The sequence below is a fragment of the Clarias gariepinus genome, chromosome 17, assembly GCF_024256425.1.
Source record: "Clarias gariepinus isolate MV-2021 ecotype Netherlands chromosome 17, CGAR_prim_01v2, whole genome shotgun sequence".
NCBI lineage: Eukaryota > Metazoa > Chordata > Actinopteri > Siluriformes > Clariidae > Clarias > Clarias gariepinus.
In genome coordinates, this window is record NC_071116.1 from 1,920,829 (window position 1) to 1,940,712 (window position 19,884).

The 19,884-nt window shown below is 37.9% G+C and overlaps 1 protein-coding gene across 9 annotated transcripts in view; it reads right to left on the reverse strand.

Moving 5' to 3' along the window:
* LOC128545731 (protocadherin gamma-C5-like) overlaps positions 1 to 19,884 on the reverse strand; it is a 241,929-nt gene that overhangs the window by 204,937 nt on the left and 17,108 nt on the right. For 2 of the 9 annotated variants that reach the window (XM_053516321.1, XM_053516299.1), the window contains exon 1: positions 12,507 to 15,023. The exons of 4 other annotated variants lie outside the window; for them this stretch is intronic. In XM_053516321.1, the coding sequence (XP_053372296.1) occupies positions 12,507 to 14,912 (2,406 nt within the window). In that variant the 5' untranslated portion in view covers positions 14,913 to 15,023. Of the gene's footprint in view, positions 1 to 304; positions 2,815 to 4,257; positions 6,678 to 12,506; positions 15,024 to 15,712; positions 18,174 to 19,884 lie in introns of those variants that run through there. 3 more of the 9 variants (XM_053516295.1, XM_053516297.1, XM_053516298.1) reach the window with 3 other exon arrangements.

Consider the following 19,884-nt stretch of genomic DNA (forward strand, 5'->3'; position numbering starts at 1 on the left):
ATTGGAAAGATGAAGCATATGGGGATTTACTTAAAACAGACAGAAGCACCAAGCATTTAAAGTTGGCACAATGTTCGAGGCAGACAATTATCCAGAAAATTTGGGTATGCTTTACTATTTTAACTGTACTGTATAAGGTTTTTCCTCACTTAAACAAAGAGGCCAAGATCTTATCCAATATTGCCGTCCCATTGTGCATAAAGTAAGCTCTATGCAAACCTGGTTTGCCAAGGATAAAATAGAGAATTTGCATTTGAGGACAAATTCAACCAAGGAATAAAACAAAAGATCACACTGTTCTTACCTCATCTCCCTCTCCTGTAGTGTTAAGAGTAATCAGGTTTGCGGCTAAAGTGTCATTTTGGCCCTTTTTAAAAGTTCCATCAGCAGTAAGTGTGCTGTCATTGTAAGATGTGATAAATTTGAAGTCACTGGTGCGAGATCCTGTGGTTAGATACGTGTCATAATTGTAAGAACTGCTGAGAGTTCCAGCTCCCCCCACCTCTGCATAGTTGGGAGGGAGATATGCACTGGGAATGGCCACTGCTCCATCAAACAACAGTCTGGGCTTTCTCCTGTGGCAAAACCTCACAGCCAGGATCAGAATAATGAAAGTCAGAAAGAAGGTGGACACAGAAACTAGTGCAATGATCAAATAAAAAGTCAGTTTGGAATTACTCTCCTCATAAGTCATGTCTTTTAGGTCTGGAACTTCAGCAAGATTATCAGAAATAAGCAAATACACAGAACAGGTAGCAGAAAGAGGGGGCTGTCCGTTATCTTTTACTGAGATAACAAGGGTCTGTTTCATGCTGTCAGATTCAGTAATGTCCCTCTGAGCCCTGATCTCTCCACTATGGAGACCAATGGTGAAAAGTCCTGGATCAGTAGATTTGACAATCTGATATGAGAGCCATGCGTTCTGTCCAGAGTCAGCATCCACAGCAATGACTTTGGACACCAGAGAGCCAGAGAGAGCAGCTTTAGGGACCATCTCAGTCATTAAAGACTTTCCCTCTGGAGCAGGGTATAATATCTGTGGAGAGTTATCATTCTCATCTGTTATGAACACACTCACAGTCACACTGCTGCTGAGTGGAGGAGAACCATTGTCTCTGGCTACAACCTGGACTGTAAAGTTTCTGAACTTTTCATAGTCAAATGACCTCACAGCATGGATCACTCCTGTGTCTGAGTTAATGGATAAAAATGAGGTGACTGGAACAGCGTTTATCTCACTGGGAACCAGAGAATACAGTACTGTACCGTTCTGCCTCCAGTCTGGATCTCTTGCAGTAACAGAACTAATAGAGATTCCTGGTTTGTTATTTTCCATCACATATGCAGTGTAGGATTGCTGTTCAAATACAGGAGGATTGTCATTAATGTCTGATACAGATAGATGAATTGTGATAGATGAAGATAAAGGTGGAGAGCCTCCATCAGTAGCAGTGATTGTTATGTTGTAATCAGATTCTTTCTCTCGATCCAACATGCTTGTCGTTACTAAAGAAAAGTAGTTTTTAATAGATGGATTTAATTTAAAAGGAACATTTTCCTGAATATAACAATGCACTTGTCGATTATCTCCTGAATCTTTATCTTGTACATTAATAATGGCCACCTCAGTGCCTGCTGCAGAGTTCTCAGGTATTGGGTCGTTTAATGATTTAAGAATAATTCGCGGTTCATTGTCATTGACGTCAGTGATGTCTATAATAATTTTAGCAGATGATACAAGCCCAGGACCATCCTTGGCCTGTACTCTCATTTCAAAATATTTTTCATCTTCATAGTCGATGTTCCCACTCACCGTGATCCGTCCAGTAGTTCTATCAAGAGAAAATAATTTTGCTGAATTATCAGATAAACGACTGAGTTCATATGTGACGTCACCGTTTGCTCCTTCATCAGCATCAGTCGCGCTGACTGTAATCACCTCGGTGCCTAAAGGTGTGTTTTCAGCGAGACTCACTCTGTACACAGGTTGACTAAACACAGGAATGTTATCATTGGCATCCAGAACAGTAACATGTATAGCAGCTGTGCCTGATTTCGGTGGGTTACCGCCATCAAATGCAGTAAGAATTAAATGAATCTCTCTCTGCTGTTCCCGATCGAGCTCTTTCTCCAGGACCAACGTCGCGGTTTTTCCTCCGTCCGCGTTCTCATGCACAGATAAAATAAAATGTTCGTTTTTTTCGAGCGAATATCCCTGAACTGCATTGCGTCCTGTGTCCAGATCATGAGCTTCTTCCAAAGGGAATCGCTCGCCCTTATCAGCCGACTCTGTAATTTCAAAACTGATCCGATCATTTGTAAAAACAGGAGAGTTATCGTTTACATCCCCAATCTGCAGTGAAATGCGATGCACTTCAAGAGGGTTTTCCAAAACAAGCTCGTAATTAAGAATACATAAAATTCTCGACCCACAAAGCTTCTCTCGGTCTATTGTTTCCGCTACGACCAGATTCCCACTACTCAGATTAATGTCGCAGTACCGCTTCGCGCTGTCCTCCGTCTCCACCCGAGCCTTACGAGCAGATAAACGTTTCACATCAAGTCCGAGATCCTTGGCTAAATGTCCGATCACATACTGACGCTTTGTTTCCTCCGGAACTGTGTAGCTCAAATCTCCATGGACAGGGTGAAGAAGAATGAAAATAAGACAGAGAGTAAATAATATCCAGGATAATACTGTCTTTCCTTCCATTCTAATAAGATTAATACGTCCCTACTTTGTTACTAATTTTTGTAATTAATTACTGTTGTCTATTCGGAATTTTCAGCGACAATGAACAGCCAAACACAGCACCGTTTGTCGATGTCAGGAGGAGCTGGAAGTAGACATGAAATGGGTGGAGAGGTTTATTATATTTTACTCCGTAGGTGAACAGCGACGCTTTGAGTATTTTTTTGTAAATTGCAGGATTTTCAATAAATGAATGAATAAATTAATTGAATCTATTAAGTTCAATAATGTAATAATATTGATTATAATAAATTACACTTACAGTAATTAATCCCCAAATTAACCATTTAAACTTATAAAAAAAATATAGGTTTGTAAATAATTGGTAAAATTTATTTAATACCTCATAGTTTTCAAACTTCGAATTTAAAATAGCTGTCTGAATTAATAAATAAATAAAAATAATTTCATTGAACGTTGAAACTAATTAATTAGAATTAGTGTAATGTAACTTTAAATAAATTGTTATACAAGTCATAGGAATATAAAACAATCTGCTGAAAGACATTTTTAAATCTTAGAAGAAAACAATTACTTTAAAATAAATGTATAATCATACTTGGTTTTACCATATAAGCTAAAATTTTTTTTTTTTTTTGTTTGTTTTGTAAACAGGTATTGAGAGCAATTTTTAAATATTTCTCATTATTTTTTTATGTTGTGATGAACAAAGTAAACTTATCTATGATGCATATTCTATGTGACCTGACAATTGCAAATAAACAAAGCAGATGTACCATTTATTTTTTTTAAATGAAAATGAGCTCTCTTTTAAGTTCTTTGTCTAGTCAGCTTAGTGAGTCATTCGACATTGTGGGAGAGTGAAGAAAAGTGTATGACCAAATATCAAGATACATATCATGAAACTGAAGAGAATAAAATAACCTACTTAAGCAGCATATTTATATATAGCTCATAGAGCAACCTACTACAAACAAACAGTTGGTACTACACTAACTTAAATCATACAGCAGTTAACACTGCATCTCCTGATGTATACAAGCACTGTACTGTACATAGAGATGTGCATGAAATGGTATGAGGTGAAACAATTTAGGTATCAGATTAATTAACAGAATTTCTTGTGCAAAGGAAAAAATGTAGAAGCAAGAGATAATACAAAATTGAATAAATAAAGAAGGAAGGAAATCATATTTTGGAGAACAAAAGAAACTGGGCAGATATGTGTTGATAATAATGTAGGAAGAACATACATTGGTCCGATTTCACTCCAAAGAATGTTGATAATTTTAAAAAAGTTGTTATTCTTGACTTATGTGTACAGACACCAATGTCTATGCAAATATTTAAATAAATACAATACTTTGAATGATGACTTGAGAAATCAATACAAAAACAAATATTAGAAAATAATCAGGTGTTTTGGTTGTCACTATAAACAATTACTGACATTTTAGGCCAATTTACCTTAGTTTTGAAAAAGATACCACGGAGGTATGCCACAAAAAAAGCCACAAAAAATAATAATAGGCAAAAATTCTTACCTGCTCTTCCTCTCCTGCATTGCTAAGAGTAATTAAGCTTGCAGCTATAGTCTCATTTTGAACCTTCTTAAGAGTTCCACCAGCAGTAAGAGTGCTGTCATTATATGATGTGATAAACTTGAAGTCACTAGTGCGAGATCCTGTTGTTAGATATGTGTCATAGTTGTAAGAACTGCGGAGAGTTCCGGCTCCCTCCACCTCTGCATAGTTGGGAGGGAGATATGCACTGGGAATGGCCACTGCTCCATCAAACAACAGTCTGGGCTTTCTCCTGTGGCAAAACCTCACAGCCAGGATCAGAATAATGAAAGTCAGAAAAAAGGTGGACACAGAAACTAGTGCGATGATCAAATAAAAAGTCAGTTGGGAATTGCTCTCCTCATAAGTCATGTCTTTCAGTTCTGGAACTTCAGCAAGATTATCAGAAATTAGTAAATACACAGAACAAGTAGCAGAGAGAGGAGGCTGTCCGTTATCTTTCACTGAGATAACAAGGGTCTGTTTCATGCTGTCAGATTCAGTGATGTCCCTCTGAGCCCTGATCTCTCCACTATGGAGACCAATAGTGAAAAGTCCAGGATCAGTAGATTTGACAATCTGATACGAGAGCCATGCGTTCTGTCCAGAATCAGCATCCACAGCAATGACTTTGGAGACAAGAGAGCCAGAGAGAGCAGCTTTAGGAACCATCTCAGTCATTAAAGACTTTCCCTCTGGAGCAGGGTATAATATCTGTGGAGAGTTATCATTCTCATCTGATATGAACACACTCACAGTCGCACTGCTGCTGAGTGGAGGAGAACCATTGTCTCTGGCTACAACCTGGACTGTAAAATTTTTGAACTTTTCATAGTCAAACGACCTCACAGCATGGATCACTCCTGTGTCTGAGTTAATGGATAAAAATGAGGTGACTGGAACAGTGTTTATCACACTGGGCACCAGAGAATACAGTACTGTACCGTTCTGCCTCCAGTCTGGGTCTCTTGCAGTAACAGAACTAATAGAGGTTCCTGGTTTGTTATTTTCCATCACATATGCAGTGTATGATTGCTGTTCAAACACAGGAGGATTGTCATTAATGTCTGATACAGATAGATGAATTGTCATGGATGAAGATAAAGGTGGAGAGCCTCCATCAGTAGCAGTAATAGTTATATTGTAATTTTCTTCTGTCTCTCGATCAAGCATGCTTGTCGTAACCAATGAAAAATAATTCTTGATGGATGGATTTAATTTGAAAGGAACATTTCCCTGAATTAAACAATGTACCTGTCGATTATTGCCTGAATCTTTATCCTGAACGTTGATAATGGCCACCTCAATGCCCACAATTACATTCTCAGGTAAAGGATTACTCAGAGATTTAAGAATAATTTTAGGAGCATTGTCATTGACATCAGTAATATCTATAATAACACTTGCAGTTGATGCCAAACCAGATCCATCTTTAGCCTGGACTCCAATTTCATAATATTTTTCCTCCTCATAGTCGATTTCTGAATTTACCTTAATTTGTCCAGTGAGATAATTGAGAGTAAATAATTGTGCAGCGTTATGTGAAATCCGACTAAACTCATAAGTGACTGCACCGTTTGCTCCTTCATCTGCGTCTTCTGCGCTCACAGTAACGACTTCTGTTCCTATTGGTGCGTTTTCAGCTAAAGTCACTTTATATACAGACTGACTGAACACCGGAACATTATCATTAGCATCTAGCACAGTGATGTGTATAACAGCAGTCCCTGATCTCTGAGGAATCCCGCCATCCACTGCGGTAAGAATCAAGTCAATATCCTTCTGTTGTTCGCGATCCAGCTCTTTCTCCAACACGAGCTCTGCGTATTTCCGCCCGTTTTTATTTAGTACAGATAAAGAAAAATGATTGTTTTTCTTAAGGGAATAAGCATTTACTCCGTTTTGCCCGATGTCATAGTCATGAGCTTCATCCAAACGGAAGCGCTGCCCTTTATCAGCGGACTCGCGGATTTCAAACGAAATACGTTCATTAAGAAATTTAGGCGCGTTGTCGTTTATATCCTGAACATTCAGAGAAATGCGATGTAGCTCGAGAGGATTCTCTAAAACCAGCTCATAATTAAGGTTACAGGTTAGTCTTGAATCACAAAGCTTTTCCCGGTCTATTGTTTCTGAAACGATCAGTTCTCCCGTATTAAAATTTATATCCACATACCGCTTGCTGCTGTCCTCAGTTTCTACTCGAGCTTTCCGTGTTTTTAATTTTGTAGCATCTATCCCGAGATCCTTTGCTATATTTCCAATCACATATTGCACCTTTGTTTCCTCTGAAACCGTGTAGCTCAGTTCTCCATGTGCGACAGGAAAAGGGAAGGAAAGAAGCGCCATTAGTAAAGAAAACATCGGCACTGAAATCGTCCTGGATCCCATATTTGATGAACTGATTTATTTTCAGTTTAGTAATAACAGTAAACCTTCTATGCATGCAATGTGTAAATAATATTAAAAATCCATCCACGCGAGATAAGAAGTAGACTACTCCGTTTTGTATAACGCTTGTTCTTACTGTCGCTGATGTCAGCGGCTGAATTTTTAAGATATGGGCGGAAAGATTCAGTAGTATGTTCAAGTGATGGTCAACAGCGACCCTTTGAGCATTTTCCTTTTATTGCAGGTATAAAATAATCAGAAAAGAAACGGCACCAATAAATGTATGAACGATAAATTGTGTTTTTTTTTAATACCCTGAATAAGGCGTAAAAAAATCAATAATAATAATATCACTATTTGAAGCATTTTCTAACGTCTACATTACCTTACTCCTCTTGCTCACGAGTATATTAGTAAAACAGAAAAGTCAAATCATTACAGCAGTGATCAACTTGTTGCACTTTCACTTTCTTAAAAAAATCACTTATTTATTAAATTCCTCCTAACTAAAATACAATAAACTGCAGTTCTCTGTGTTCTTTCCTGTGACTGCTGAAGTGTGTCAATGAGTCACGGGATTGTCCATGAGGAAATACATTACAGATTCCTAATTACTGGTCCACACCTCTTGCTTCAAATTAATTGTAAAAGCAGAAAGTTTACCAAAGCAATAATTTCAGTAAATTTTAAAAGCCAAGATTTTCCAAGATGTACAACTGTCTACATTTCCTAAATGATGAATTAGATCAGTAGTGATGAAAGGATGTCATTTCAGAACCATGGAGAGCCACCATTTATCCACTATATTCCTAACTTTCTTTTTTTCGGACAGTGTTTACAAAGTTTTAAAATATAGTCGATTCATGATATAAAACCAAGCTCTGGTGTATTCTTTTTAGAGCTTTTTAAAATACACTTAAAGTCATGTTTTTAAATGTGTCATCAATTACTGTGTTATCTATTTAGGATTCCGAACTCCACAAAAGTCTGTGAAATCAATAGAGATTTAAATGTTGCTATTTAAAATAAAATAAAGCATCTGGATATCATTGGTTTCACTAGAATTCATCAGACACTGAGCACAGGTATAAAGATCGGCATTAGCTTGCTTTGCAGTACAGGACAATGATGAGATGAGGGTCTTTTGTTTTACCCAAGAGGGGAAAAACAAGGACAGATATGTCATCGTAAGTATAAGTAATATCTGCTACCTAGCAGCAGTATTAATTGATTAGCTAAGTGAGTTCTTCAACAGTGTGGGGGAGAAAACTAAAATGCATGTCAAATAACCACACAAGAGGTTGCATCAAATAAGAAAACACACATATACAAGCGTAGAGGAAAACTGCTTATTTTACTACCATATAGATTTAGTATCCAGAATAAACTGCAACACAAACAAAAGCAGCTATGAGACTAAATCAAGTAACAAAATAGTCCACATTGGGAATCCAGTAAACTTTACAGTCAAGAACCCCACAGCATTGTGTACAGAGACACATTAAGCATCAATGAGGCTATTTGTCATTCTCATGACACCTTACCAAAGGAAAAAAAAAAATCATACTAACTTAAATCATAAGGCTAAAGTATCAAAACACCACCAACCTTAACAATGAAAAAAAAAAACTTTGTACAAAGTCACAAAAGGCAGGAACTTTTCTTACCTCATCTTCTCCTGAATTATCAAGTGTAATCAAGCTTGAAGCTAAATTCTCATTGTGACATTTTTGTAGAGTTCCACCAGCAGTAAGAGTGCTGTCATTATAAGCTGTGATGAACTTGAAGTCACTAGTGCGGGATCCTGTTGTTAGATATGTGTCATAATTGTAAGAACTGTGGAGAGTTCCAGATCCCTCCACCTCTGCATAGTTGGGAGGGAGATATGCACTGGGAATGGCCACTGCTCCATCAAACAACAGTCTGGGTTTTCTCCTGTGGCAAAACCTCACAGCCAGGATCAGAATGATGAAAGTCAGAAAAAAGGTGGACACAGAAACTAGTGCGATGATCAAATAAAAAGTCAGTTTGGAATTGCTCTCCTCATAAGTCATGTCTTTCAGTTCTGGAACTTCAGCAAGATTATCAGAAATAAGTAAATACACAGAACAAGTAGCAGAGAGAGGAGGCTGTCCGTTATCTTTCACTGAGATAACAAGGGTCTGTTTCATGCTGTCAGATTCAATAATGTCCCTCTGAGCCCTGATCTCTCCACTATGGAGACCAATAGTGAAAAGTCCTGGATCAGTAGATTTGACAATCTGATACGAGAGCCATGCATTCTGTCCAGAGTCAGCATCCACAGCAATGACTTTGGACACAAGAGAGCCAGAGAGAGCAGCTTTAGGGACCATCTCAGTCATTAAAGACTTTCCATCTGGAGCAGGGTATAATATCTGTGGAGAGTTATCATTCTCATCTGATATGAACACACTCACAGTCACACTGCTGCTGAGTGGAGGAGAACCATTGTCTCTGGCTACAACCTGGACTGTAAAGTTTCTGAACTTTTCATAGTCAAATGACCTCACAGCATGGATCACTCCTGTGTCTGAGTTAATGGATAAAAATGCGTTTATCTCACTGGGCACCAGAGAATACAGTACTGTACCGTTCTGCCTCCAGTCTGGGTCTCTTGCAGTAACAGAACTAATAGAGGTTCCTGGTTTGTTATTTTCCATCACATATGCAGTGACGGATTGCTGTTCAAATACAGGAGGATTGTCATTAATGTCTGATACAGATAGATGAATTATCATGGATGTCGATAATGGGGGAGAACCACCGTCAGTAGCAGTGATTGTTATATTGTAATCTGCTTCTGTCTCTCGATCTAACATGCTTGTTGTTGCCAACAAAAAATAATTTTTGATTGATGGATTTATTTTGAATGGAACATGTTCCTGAACTGAACATCTGACATTTCGATTATTTTCCGAATCGTTATCCTGAACATTCAGTACTGCTACTTCAGTTCCTATCACAGAATTCTCAGGAATTTGATCTTTTAATGATTTAACCATAATTCTCGGAGCGTTGTCATTTACGTCAGTGATATCTATAATAATTTTGGCAGTGGATGCTAAGCCAGGACCGTCTTTTGCCTGTACCCTCATTTCATACGTAGATTCTTCTTCATAATCAATGTTTCCAGTCACAATAATTTTACCAGTTTGTCTGTTAATAGAAAACATTTTTGTTGCTTTATCAGAAACTCGACTAAATTCGTAACTGACTTCCCCGTTCACGCCCTCATCAGCGTCTGTAGCGCTCACTGTAACTACCTCTGCACCCAGCGGTGCGTTTTCAGCCAGAGTAACCTTATACACAGACTGACTAAACACTGGTGTATTGTCATTAGCATCTAGCACATTGATGTGGATAACTGCAGTACCAGACCTCTGTGGAGTGCCTCCATCAGTCGCAGTGAATATTAAATCTATTTCCTTTGTCTGTTCACGATCCAGCTCTTTGTTCAAAACCAGTTCGGCGTATTTTCCTCCCTCCGAGTTTTCTTTAACTGATAATACAAAGTAATCATTTCTTTCAAGTAAATATCCTTGAACCGTGTTTTGGCCTACATCAGAGTCGTGAGCTTCATCCAAAGGGAAACGCTCTCCTTTATCGGCTGATTCCCGGATATCAAATATTATCCGATCATTAGTAAATCTCGGCGCGTTGTCGTTTATATCCTCAATCTGCAGTGAAATACGATGTACATCAAAAGGGTTTTCTAACACAAGCTCGTAATTGACAATGCAAGACATCTTTGATCCACAGAGCTCCTCTCGGTCTATTGTTTCCATCAACGCCAGATTTCCACTACTCAGATTAATGTCACAATACCGTTTATTGTTCCCTTCAGTTTCTATTCGAGCCTTTCGACCAGATAATCTTTTGACATCAAGTCCGAGATCCTTCGCTAGATTTCCGATCACATATTGTTGCTTCGTTTCTTCCGGGAATGTGTAGGTCAAATCTCCACGGACAGCGCGAATGAAAACACAAATTAACGCCAAAGTCCACGGTGTCGAAAAGAAAAACGTTTTCCCTCCCATTTTACAACGTCTCCAGGATCTCTCCTTCAATTCCAAACGTGTAGCTTTCTTATTAATGAAATCGTTGTTTAAATTAAGACAATAAAGACAACCATCTACTGCAATAGTCTTCGGTATTTGAGGAAAGCTGGACTATATAACGAAATGGGTGGTGAGCGTCAGTTAATTTAGTCTTTTGGTAAAGAGCGACCCTCTGTGTATATTAAAAAAAACTACAGTTAAGTTGATTATCTTTTAAAAACAAAATCCTTAATGATTGCTAATATATTTGGTATTCTGACACATTCTTCAGAATACCGAACAAGAAATTAAAAATAAAGACGTTGCAATATCATTTATACTTGGTCTCTGCAGTTAACGTGCATGTTCTACAGTTATAGATATCAAATCCAGCCATGGCATTAAAAATCAGCTTTGCTATGAAATTAATACAATAATCATATTGTAATATAATAATTTAATATTATATGACAACGAACTAGCAGAGAAAGACTAATACATACGGAAGGTCTTACAGCTTACAGATAAGTGGAAATGCACACAAATATACTGAACATATAAACCAGGAACGTGCGCAGATATTCCGAGCACCCCCCACCCCCACACGAACACACACACACACGCACATCTTTTTCTCTTGTCACGAATCAGTGATTTAATTATATTTTTTAAAATATCTCCAGTTAACCAATTACAAGTCCATTTTTATTGAATTTAAAAGATTCATGAAATAAAAACAAAAACCAACACACTGTTAGTTTACCACCTCATTGCAAATATAGTTTAATTTAAACTATTTTAAGCAGCAGTATGCCTTTACATCTTCACCTTGAACGATGCCGTCTTTCGTCTTTCATTCTCCTTTTTCTTTCTTTTTTTTTTTTTTTTTACGTTTTTTTGTTGCAACAAATGTACCCTAGGTAAAAATTTCCAGAAGACGTTTTCCAAAGAAAAATGGATAAAAAAAAACACAATGTTCTGAACTCATCCGATCAAGTTTATATGTTGCACACCATTTATAGCAGCAAAGGATACACGGAACTTAACGTGAATAAAAAAGTAAGTATACCTAACCGCATAATACAAAAGTACTCACTTGCTTAATCACATATCTCCATTAATAAACACCATGAAATGTGAGGAAAAGCTGAAACTACATCCTTTAGGAGCACGGCCAACTGTTCAATGTTCACTGCACCCAAAATTACCACAACATTATAACTAATTTCATAATTGCGAGTCATAATCTAATAAAAATATAGAAATTTTCTAAGGTACATCTGCTTGTTGTTATAAAATCATTTACAACTTGAATCAGTTATGTTCAAGATTATACATACAATAGAGACAATCGCACTTAGCATACGTTAAGATTTTTTTTTTTCCAGATTGAGGCAGATTGGAGATAGAGCCCATGATCAAAAATTCCTAGAACTTCTAAAGGCTCTTATGCCAAATAATGTCCATGACAAGTTTGTCGCAGTGTCATGTGATAAAAGCACTTTTAGGTTTTCATAAACTCTCATATTAACAAAAAATATCTTTTCGATGGTATCACAATTTAGTTGGATTTAAGTTTAGCATTTAATTGTTAATCGTATTCACAACAGAAACGAATGATTCACGCAAAAGAGCGCAAACAAGCACTTGCTCCTTTGCAATTCATTGTCATGAGAGACGTCAACGACATCTGAAGTTGTAATCAGATGAAGATAAAACACCTTATATTTGATGTTAAACATTAATATTTAATATTGCAATTTCTGGCTAAGCATTCCTTACCTCAGCATCCTCAGTCATGGTAAGTGTAATGAGACTTCCGCCTATAACCTCATCTCGGACCTTCTTAAGAGTTCCATCAGCAGTAAGAGTGCTATCATTGTAAGATGTGATGAACTTGAAGTCACTAGTGCGAGATCCTGTTGTTAGATACGTGTCATAATTGTAAGAACTGCGGAGAGTTCCAGCTCCCTCCACATCCGCATAGTTGGGAGGGAGATATGCACTGGGAATGGCCACTGCTCCATCAAACAACAGTCTGGGCTTTCTCCTGTGGCAAAACCTCCCAGCCAGGATCAAAATAATGAAAGTCAGAAAGAACGTGGACACAGAAACCAGTGCGATGATCAAATAAAAAGTCAGTTTGGAATTGTTATCCTCATAAGTCATGTCTTTCAGTTCTGGAACTTCAGCAAGATTATCAGAAATAAGTAAATATACAGAACAGGTAGCAGAGAGAGGGGGCTGTCCGTTATCTTTCACTGAGATAATAAGGGTCTGTTTCATGCTGTCAGATTCAGTAATGTCCCTCTGAGCCCTGATCTCTCCACTATGGAGACCAATAGTGAAAAGTCCTGGATCAGTAGATTTGACAATCTGATATGAGAGCCATGCGTTCTGTCCAGAGTCAGCATCCACAGCAATGACTTTGGAGACCAGAGAGCCAGAGAGAGCAGCTTTAGGGACCATCTCAGTCATTAAAGACTTTCCCTCTGGAGCAGGGTATAATATCTGTGGAGAGTTATCATTCTCATCTGATATGAACACACTCACAGTCACACTGCTGCTGAGTGGAGGAGAACCATTGTCTCTGGCTACAACCTGGACTGTAAAGTTTCTGAACTTTTCATAGTCAAATGACCTCACAGCATGGATCACTCCTGTGTCTGAGTTAATGGATAAAAATGAGGTGACTGGAGACGCATTTATCTCACTGGGAACCAGAGAATACAGTACTGTACCGTTCTGCCTCCAGTCTGGGTCTCTTGCAGTAACAGAACTAATAGAGGTTCCTGGTTTGTTATTTTCCATCACATATGCAGTGTATGATTGCTGTTCAAATACAGGAGGATTGTCATTGATGTCTGATACAGATAGATGAATTGTCATGGATGAGGATAAAGGTGGAGAGCCTCCATCAGTAGTGGTAATAGTTATATTGTAATCTGCTTCCGTCTCTCGGTCAAGCATGCTGGTCGTAACCAATGAAAAATAATTCTTGATGGATGGATTTAATTTGAAAGGAACATTTCCCTGAATTGTACAATGTACCTGACGATTATTGCCAGAGTCTTTATCCTGAACGTTGATAATGGCCACCTCAGTGCCCACAATTACATTCTCAGGTAAAGGATTACTCAGAGATTTAAGAATAATTTTAGGTGCATTGTCATTGACATCAGTAATATCTATAATAACACTTGCAGTTGATGCTAAACCAGATCCATCTTTAGCCTGAACTCTTATTTCATAATATTTTTCCTCCTCGTAGTCGATTTCTCCATTTACCTTAATTTGTCCAGTGACCTTATCGATCGTAAATAATTTTGCTGCTGTATCAGCAATCCGACTAAACTCATAAGTGACTGCACCGTTTGCTCCTTCATCTGCATCTTCTGCGCTCACAGTAACGACTTCTGATCCTATTGGTGCGTTTTCAGCTAAAGTCACTTTATATACAGACTGACTGAACACCGGAACATTATCATTAGCATCTAGCACAGTGATGTGTATAACAGCAGTCCCTGATCTCTGAGGAATCCCGCCATCCACTGCGGTAAGAATCAAGTGAACATCCTTCTGTTGTTCGCGATCCAGCTCTTTCTCCAACACGAGCTCTGCGTATTTACCCTTCTCGGTGTTTCCTTCCACAGACAAAACAAAATGGTCGTTCTTCTCCAGAGCATAGCCATTCACTCCGTTTTGTCCGATATCAGAGTCGTGAGCTTCATCCAAACGGAAGCGCTGCCCTTTAACAGCAGACTCGTGGATTTCTAGGTTTATGCGCTCATTAAGAAATTTAGGCGCGTTATCATTAATATCCTGAACATTCAGAGAAATGCGATGTAGCTCGAGAGGATTCTCTAAAACGAGTTCATAATTGAGGATGCAGTTCGGTCTTAAACCACAAAGCTTTTCCCGGTCTATTGTCTCTGAAACGATCAAATCTCCCGTATTAAAATTTATATCCACATACCGCTTGCCGCTGTCCTCAGTTTCAACTCGAGCCTTGCGTGTTGATAATTTTAACGCATCCAGGTTTAGATCCTTAGCTATATTTCCAATCACATATCGGTGTTTCATTTCCTCCTGTACTGTATAGCTCAGATCCCCGAACACGATGTTCTGATTGAAGAAAAGAGCTGAGAAAAATCCTAACACTACACAGGAAACGCCTCTTAACTTCATAGCTTTACAGTTATGTGATATCGTCAGGTCGTATTCAATAAAAAATGTCAAAATAAAACTTATTTAAATAGAAATTCGAAAGCTAGAAATCATTTCTTAGAAAGCGCGATGTCTCGCAAGCTAATGGTTCTTGCTTGCAGAACGTATTCTGATTACATATATAATAGAAGGGCGGTGAGGGGGCCAGTGCATCTCCTGCAGGTGGAGAGCGACACTCAGAGCATTTTTCGATTAGTGCACTTTATGACGTGTTGAAAAAGGAACAATCACCTGGTACACTGTTTCTGATGTCATATAATGTAATTGAATAAGTTTTGGTGAGCCAGTGATATTGAGCAGAAAAATACAAAGGAGGTGTGTTTTTTATACATATTAAATACGTAATGTAGACGTAATATGCATACTGTAAACACCACTTAATCGTTATGGTAGCGGTACTTTACCGCGGAAATGTCTCACAGAATACTCAGAGCAAAAGTCGGAAAGCCTACACGACGTGGCTATAAAAATAGGAGGATATACTGTATATATATTAATTATTTCCACAACCAAATCTGTGTATAAATTAACAAAACAAACATAAGAAATATGAGCATTGTGTGTTAAAGATGTTTTAGAAACTAAAAATAATGATAAAAATTATGGCACACCTCGGTAGTTCATATTTTACAAAAATAACCCAGAAGATAAAATCTCAATGTATAAGCAATATTCTTATCTGAAGGTCTCTAAAACCTCATAACTACATTAATGATAATCTTTAAAATGATCCTGCCATGTTTTAAAAAACATTTCCTTACCTCATCTCCCTCTTCTGGATTGGTTAGCAAAATCAGGTTCTTAGGCAAAGTGTCTGTTTTGGTCATGTCCAAAGTTCCATCAGCAGTAAGAGTGCTGTCATTGTAAGATGTAATAAACTTGAAATCACTCGTGCGAGATCCTGTTGTTAGATATGTGTCATAGTTGTAAGAACTGTGGAGAGTTCCAGCTCCCTCTACCTCTGCATAGTTGGGAGGGAGATATGCACTGGGAATGGCCACTGCTCCATCAAACAACAGTCTGGGCTTTCTCCTGTGGCAAAACCTCACAGCTAGGATCAGAATAATGAAAGTCAGAAAGAAGGTGGACACAGAAACTAGTGCGATGATCAAATAAAAAGTAAGTTTGGAATTATTCTCCTCATAAGTCATGTCTTTCAGTTCTGGAACTTCAGCAAGATTATCAGAAATAAGCAAATACACAGAACAGGTAGCAGAGAGAGGGGGCTGTCCGTTATCTTTCACTGAGATAACAAGGGTCTGTTTCATGCTGTCAGATTCAGTAATGTCCCTCTGAGCCCTGATCTCTCCACTATGGAGACCAATAGTGAACATTCCAGGGTCAGTAGATTTGACAATCTGATATGAGAGCCATGCATTCTGTCCAGAATCAGCATCCACAGCAATGACTTTGGAGACAAGAGAGCCAGAGAGAGCAGTTTTAGGGACCATCTCAGTCATTAAAGACTTTCCCTCTGGAGCAGGGTATAATATCTGTGGAGAGTTATCATTCTCATCTGATATGAACACACTCACAGTCACGCTGCTGCTGAGTGGAGGTGAACCATTGTCTCTGGCTACAACCTGGACTGTAAAGTTTCTGAACTTTTCATAGTCAAATGACCTTACAGCATGGATCACTCCTGTGTCTGAGTTAATGGATAAAAATGAGGTGACTGGAACAGCGTTCATCTCACTGGGCACCAGAGAATACAGTACTGTACCGTTCTGCCTCCAGTCTGGGTCTCTTGCAGTAACAGAACTAATAGAGGTTCCTGGTTTGTTATTTTCCATCACATATGCAGTGACGGATTGCTGTTCAAATACAGGAGGATTGTCATTAATGTCTGCTACAGATAGATGAATTGTCATGGATGTCGATAATGGGGGAGAACCGCCGTCAGTAGCAGTGATTGTTATATTGTAATCTGCTTCTGTCTCTCGATCTAACATGCTTGTTGTTACCAACAAAAAATAATTTTTGATTGATGGATTTAGTTTGAATGGAACATTTTCCTGAACTGAACATCTGACATTTCGATTATTTCCTGAATCGTTATCCTGAACATTCAGTACTGCTACTTCAGTTCCTATCACAGAATTCTCAGGAATTTGATCTTTTAATGATTTAACCATAATTCTCGGAGCGTTGTCATTTACATCAGTGATATCTATAATAATTTTGGCAGTGGATGCTAAGCCAGGTCCATCTTTTGCCTGTACCCTCATTTCATACGTAGATTCTTCTTCATAATCAATGTTTCCAGTCACAATGATTTTACCAGTTTGTCTGTTAATAGAAAACATTTTGGCTGCTTTATCAGAAACTCGACTAAATTCGTAACTGACTTCCCCGTTCACGCCCTCGTCAGCGTCTGTAGCGCTCACTGTAACTACCTCTGCACCCAGCGGTGCGTTTTCAGCCAGAGTAACCTTATACACAGACTGACTAAATACTGGTGTATTGTCATTAGCATCTAGCACATTGATGTGGATAACTGCAGTACCAGACCTCTGTGGAGTGCCTCCATCAGTCGCAGTGAATATTAAATCTATTTCCTTTGTCTGTTCACGATCCAGCTCTTTGTTCAAAACCAGTTCGGCGTATTTTCCTCCCTCCGAGTTTTCTTTAACTGATAAAATAAAATTAGTATTTCTTTCAAGTGAATATCCTTGAACCGTGTTTTGGCCTACATCAGAGTCGTGAGCTTCATCCAAAGGGAAACGCTCTCCTTTAACGGCTGATTCTTGGATATCAAATATTATCCGATCATTAGTAAATCTCGGCGCGTTGTCGTTTATATCCTCAATCTGCAGTGAAATACGATGTACATCAAAAGGATTTTCTAACACAAGCTCGTAATTAAGAATGCAAGACATCTTTGATCCACAGAGCTTCTCTCGGTCTATTGTTCCCACCACCATCAGATTTCCACTACTCAGATTAATGTCACAATACCGTTTATTGTTCCCTTCAGTTTCTATTCGAGCCTTTCGAGCAGATAATCTTTTGACATCAAGTCCGAGATCCTTCGCTAGATTTCCGATCACATATTGTTGCTTCGTTTCTTCCGGGAATGTGTAGGTCAAATCTCCACGGACAGCGCGAATGAAAACACAAATTAACGCCAAAGTCCACGGTGTCGAAAAGAAAAACGTTTTCCCTCCCATTTTACAACGTCTCCAGGATCTCTCCTTCAATTCCAAACGTGTAGCCTTCTTATTAATGAAATCGACATTTAAATTAAGACAAAAAGGACAACCATCTACTGCACTAGTCTTCGGTATTTGAGGAAAGCTGGACTATATAACGAAATGGGTGGTGAGCGTCAGTTAATTTAGTTATTTGGTAAAGAGCGACCCTCTGTGTATATTCATTAAACTGCAGTTAAGTTGGTGATCTTCTAAAAAGATAATCCTTAATGATTGCTAATATATTTGGTATTCTGACACATTCTTTAGAATACCGAACAAGAAATTAAAAATAAAGACGTTGCAATATCATTTATACCTGGTCTCTGCAGTTAACGTGCATGTTCTCCAGTTATAGATATCAAATCCAGCCATGGCATTAAAAATCAGCTTTGCTATGAAATTAATAAAATAATCATATTGTAATATAATAATTTAATATTATATGACAACGAACTAGCAGAGAAAAACTAATACATACGGAAGGTCTTACAGCTTACAGATAAGTGGAAATGCACACAGATATACTGAACATATAAACCAGGAACGTGCGCAGATATTCCGAGCACCCCCCCCCCCCCACACACACACGCACATCTTTTTCTCTTGTTACGAATCAGTCATTTAATTATAATTTTTAAAATATCTCCAGTTAACCAATTACAAGTCCATTTTTATTGAATTTAAAAGATTCATGAAATAAAAACAAAAACCAACACACTGTTAGTTTACCACCTCATTGCAAATATAGTTTAATTTAAACTATTTTAAGCAGCAGTATGCCTTTACATCTTCACCTTGAACGATGCCGTCTTTCGTCTTTCATTCTCCTTTTTTTTTTTTTTTTTTTACGTTTTTTTGTTGCAACGAATGTACCCTAGGTAAAATTTTCCAGGAGACGTTTTCCAAAGAAAAATGGATTAAAAAAAAACACAATATTCTGAACTCAACCGATCAAGTTTACATGTTGCACACCATTTATAGCAGCAAAGGATACACGGAACTTAACGTGAATAAAAAAAAAAGTATACCTAACCGCATGATACAAAAGTACTCAATTGCTTAATCACATATCTCCATGAATAAACACCATGAAATGTGAGGAAAAGCTGAAACTACATCCTTTAGGAGCACGGCCAACTGTTCAATGTTCACTGCACCCAAAATTACCACAACATTATAACTAATTTCATAATTGCGAGTCATAATCTAATAAAAATATAGAAATTTTCTAAGGTACATCTGCTTGTTGTTATAAAATCATTTACAACTTGAATCAGTTATGTTCAAGATTATACATACAATAGAGACAATCGCACTTGCGAGCAAACGTAAAGATTTTTTTTCCAGATTGAGGTAGATTGGTGATACAGCCCATGATTAGAAATTCCTAGAACTTCTAAAGGCTCTCATGCCAGATAATGTCCATGACAAGTTTGTCGCAGTGTCATGTGATAAAAGCACTTTTAGGTTTTCATAAACTCTCATATTAACAAAAAATATCTTTTCGATGGTATCACAATTTAGTTGGATTTAAGTTTAGCATTTAATTGTTAATCGTATTCACAACAGAAACAAATGATTCACGCAAAAGAGCGCAAACAAGCACTAGCTCCTTTGCAATTCATTGTCATGAGAGACGTCAACGACATCTGAAGTTGTAATCAGATGAAGATAAAACACCTTGTATTTAATGTTAAACATTAATATTTATTATTGCAATTTCTGGCTAAGCATTCCTT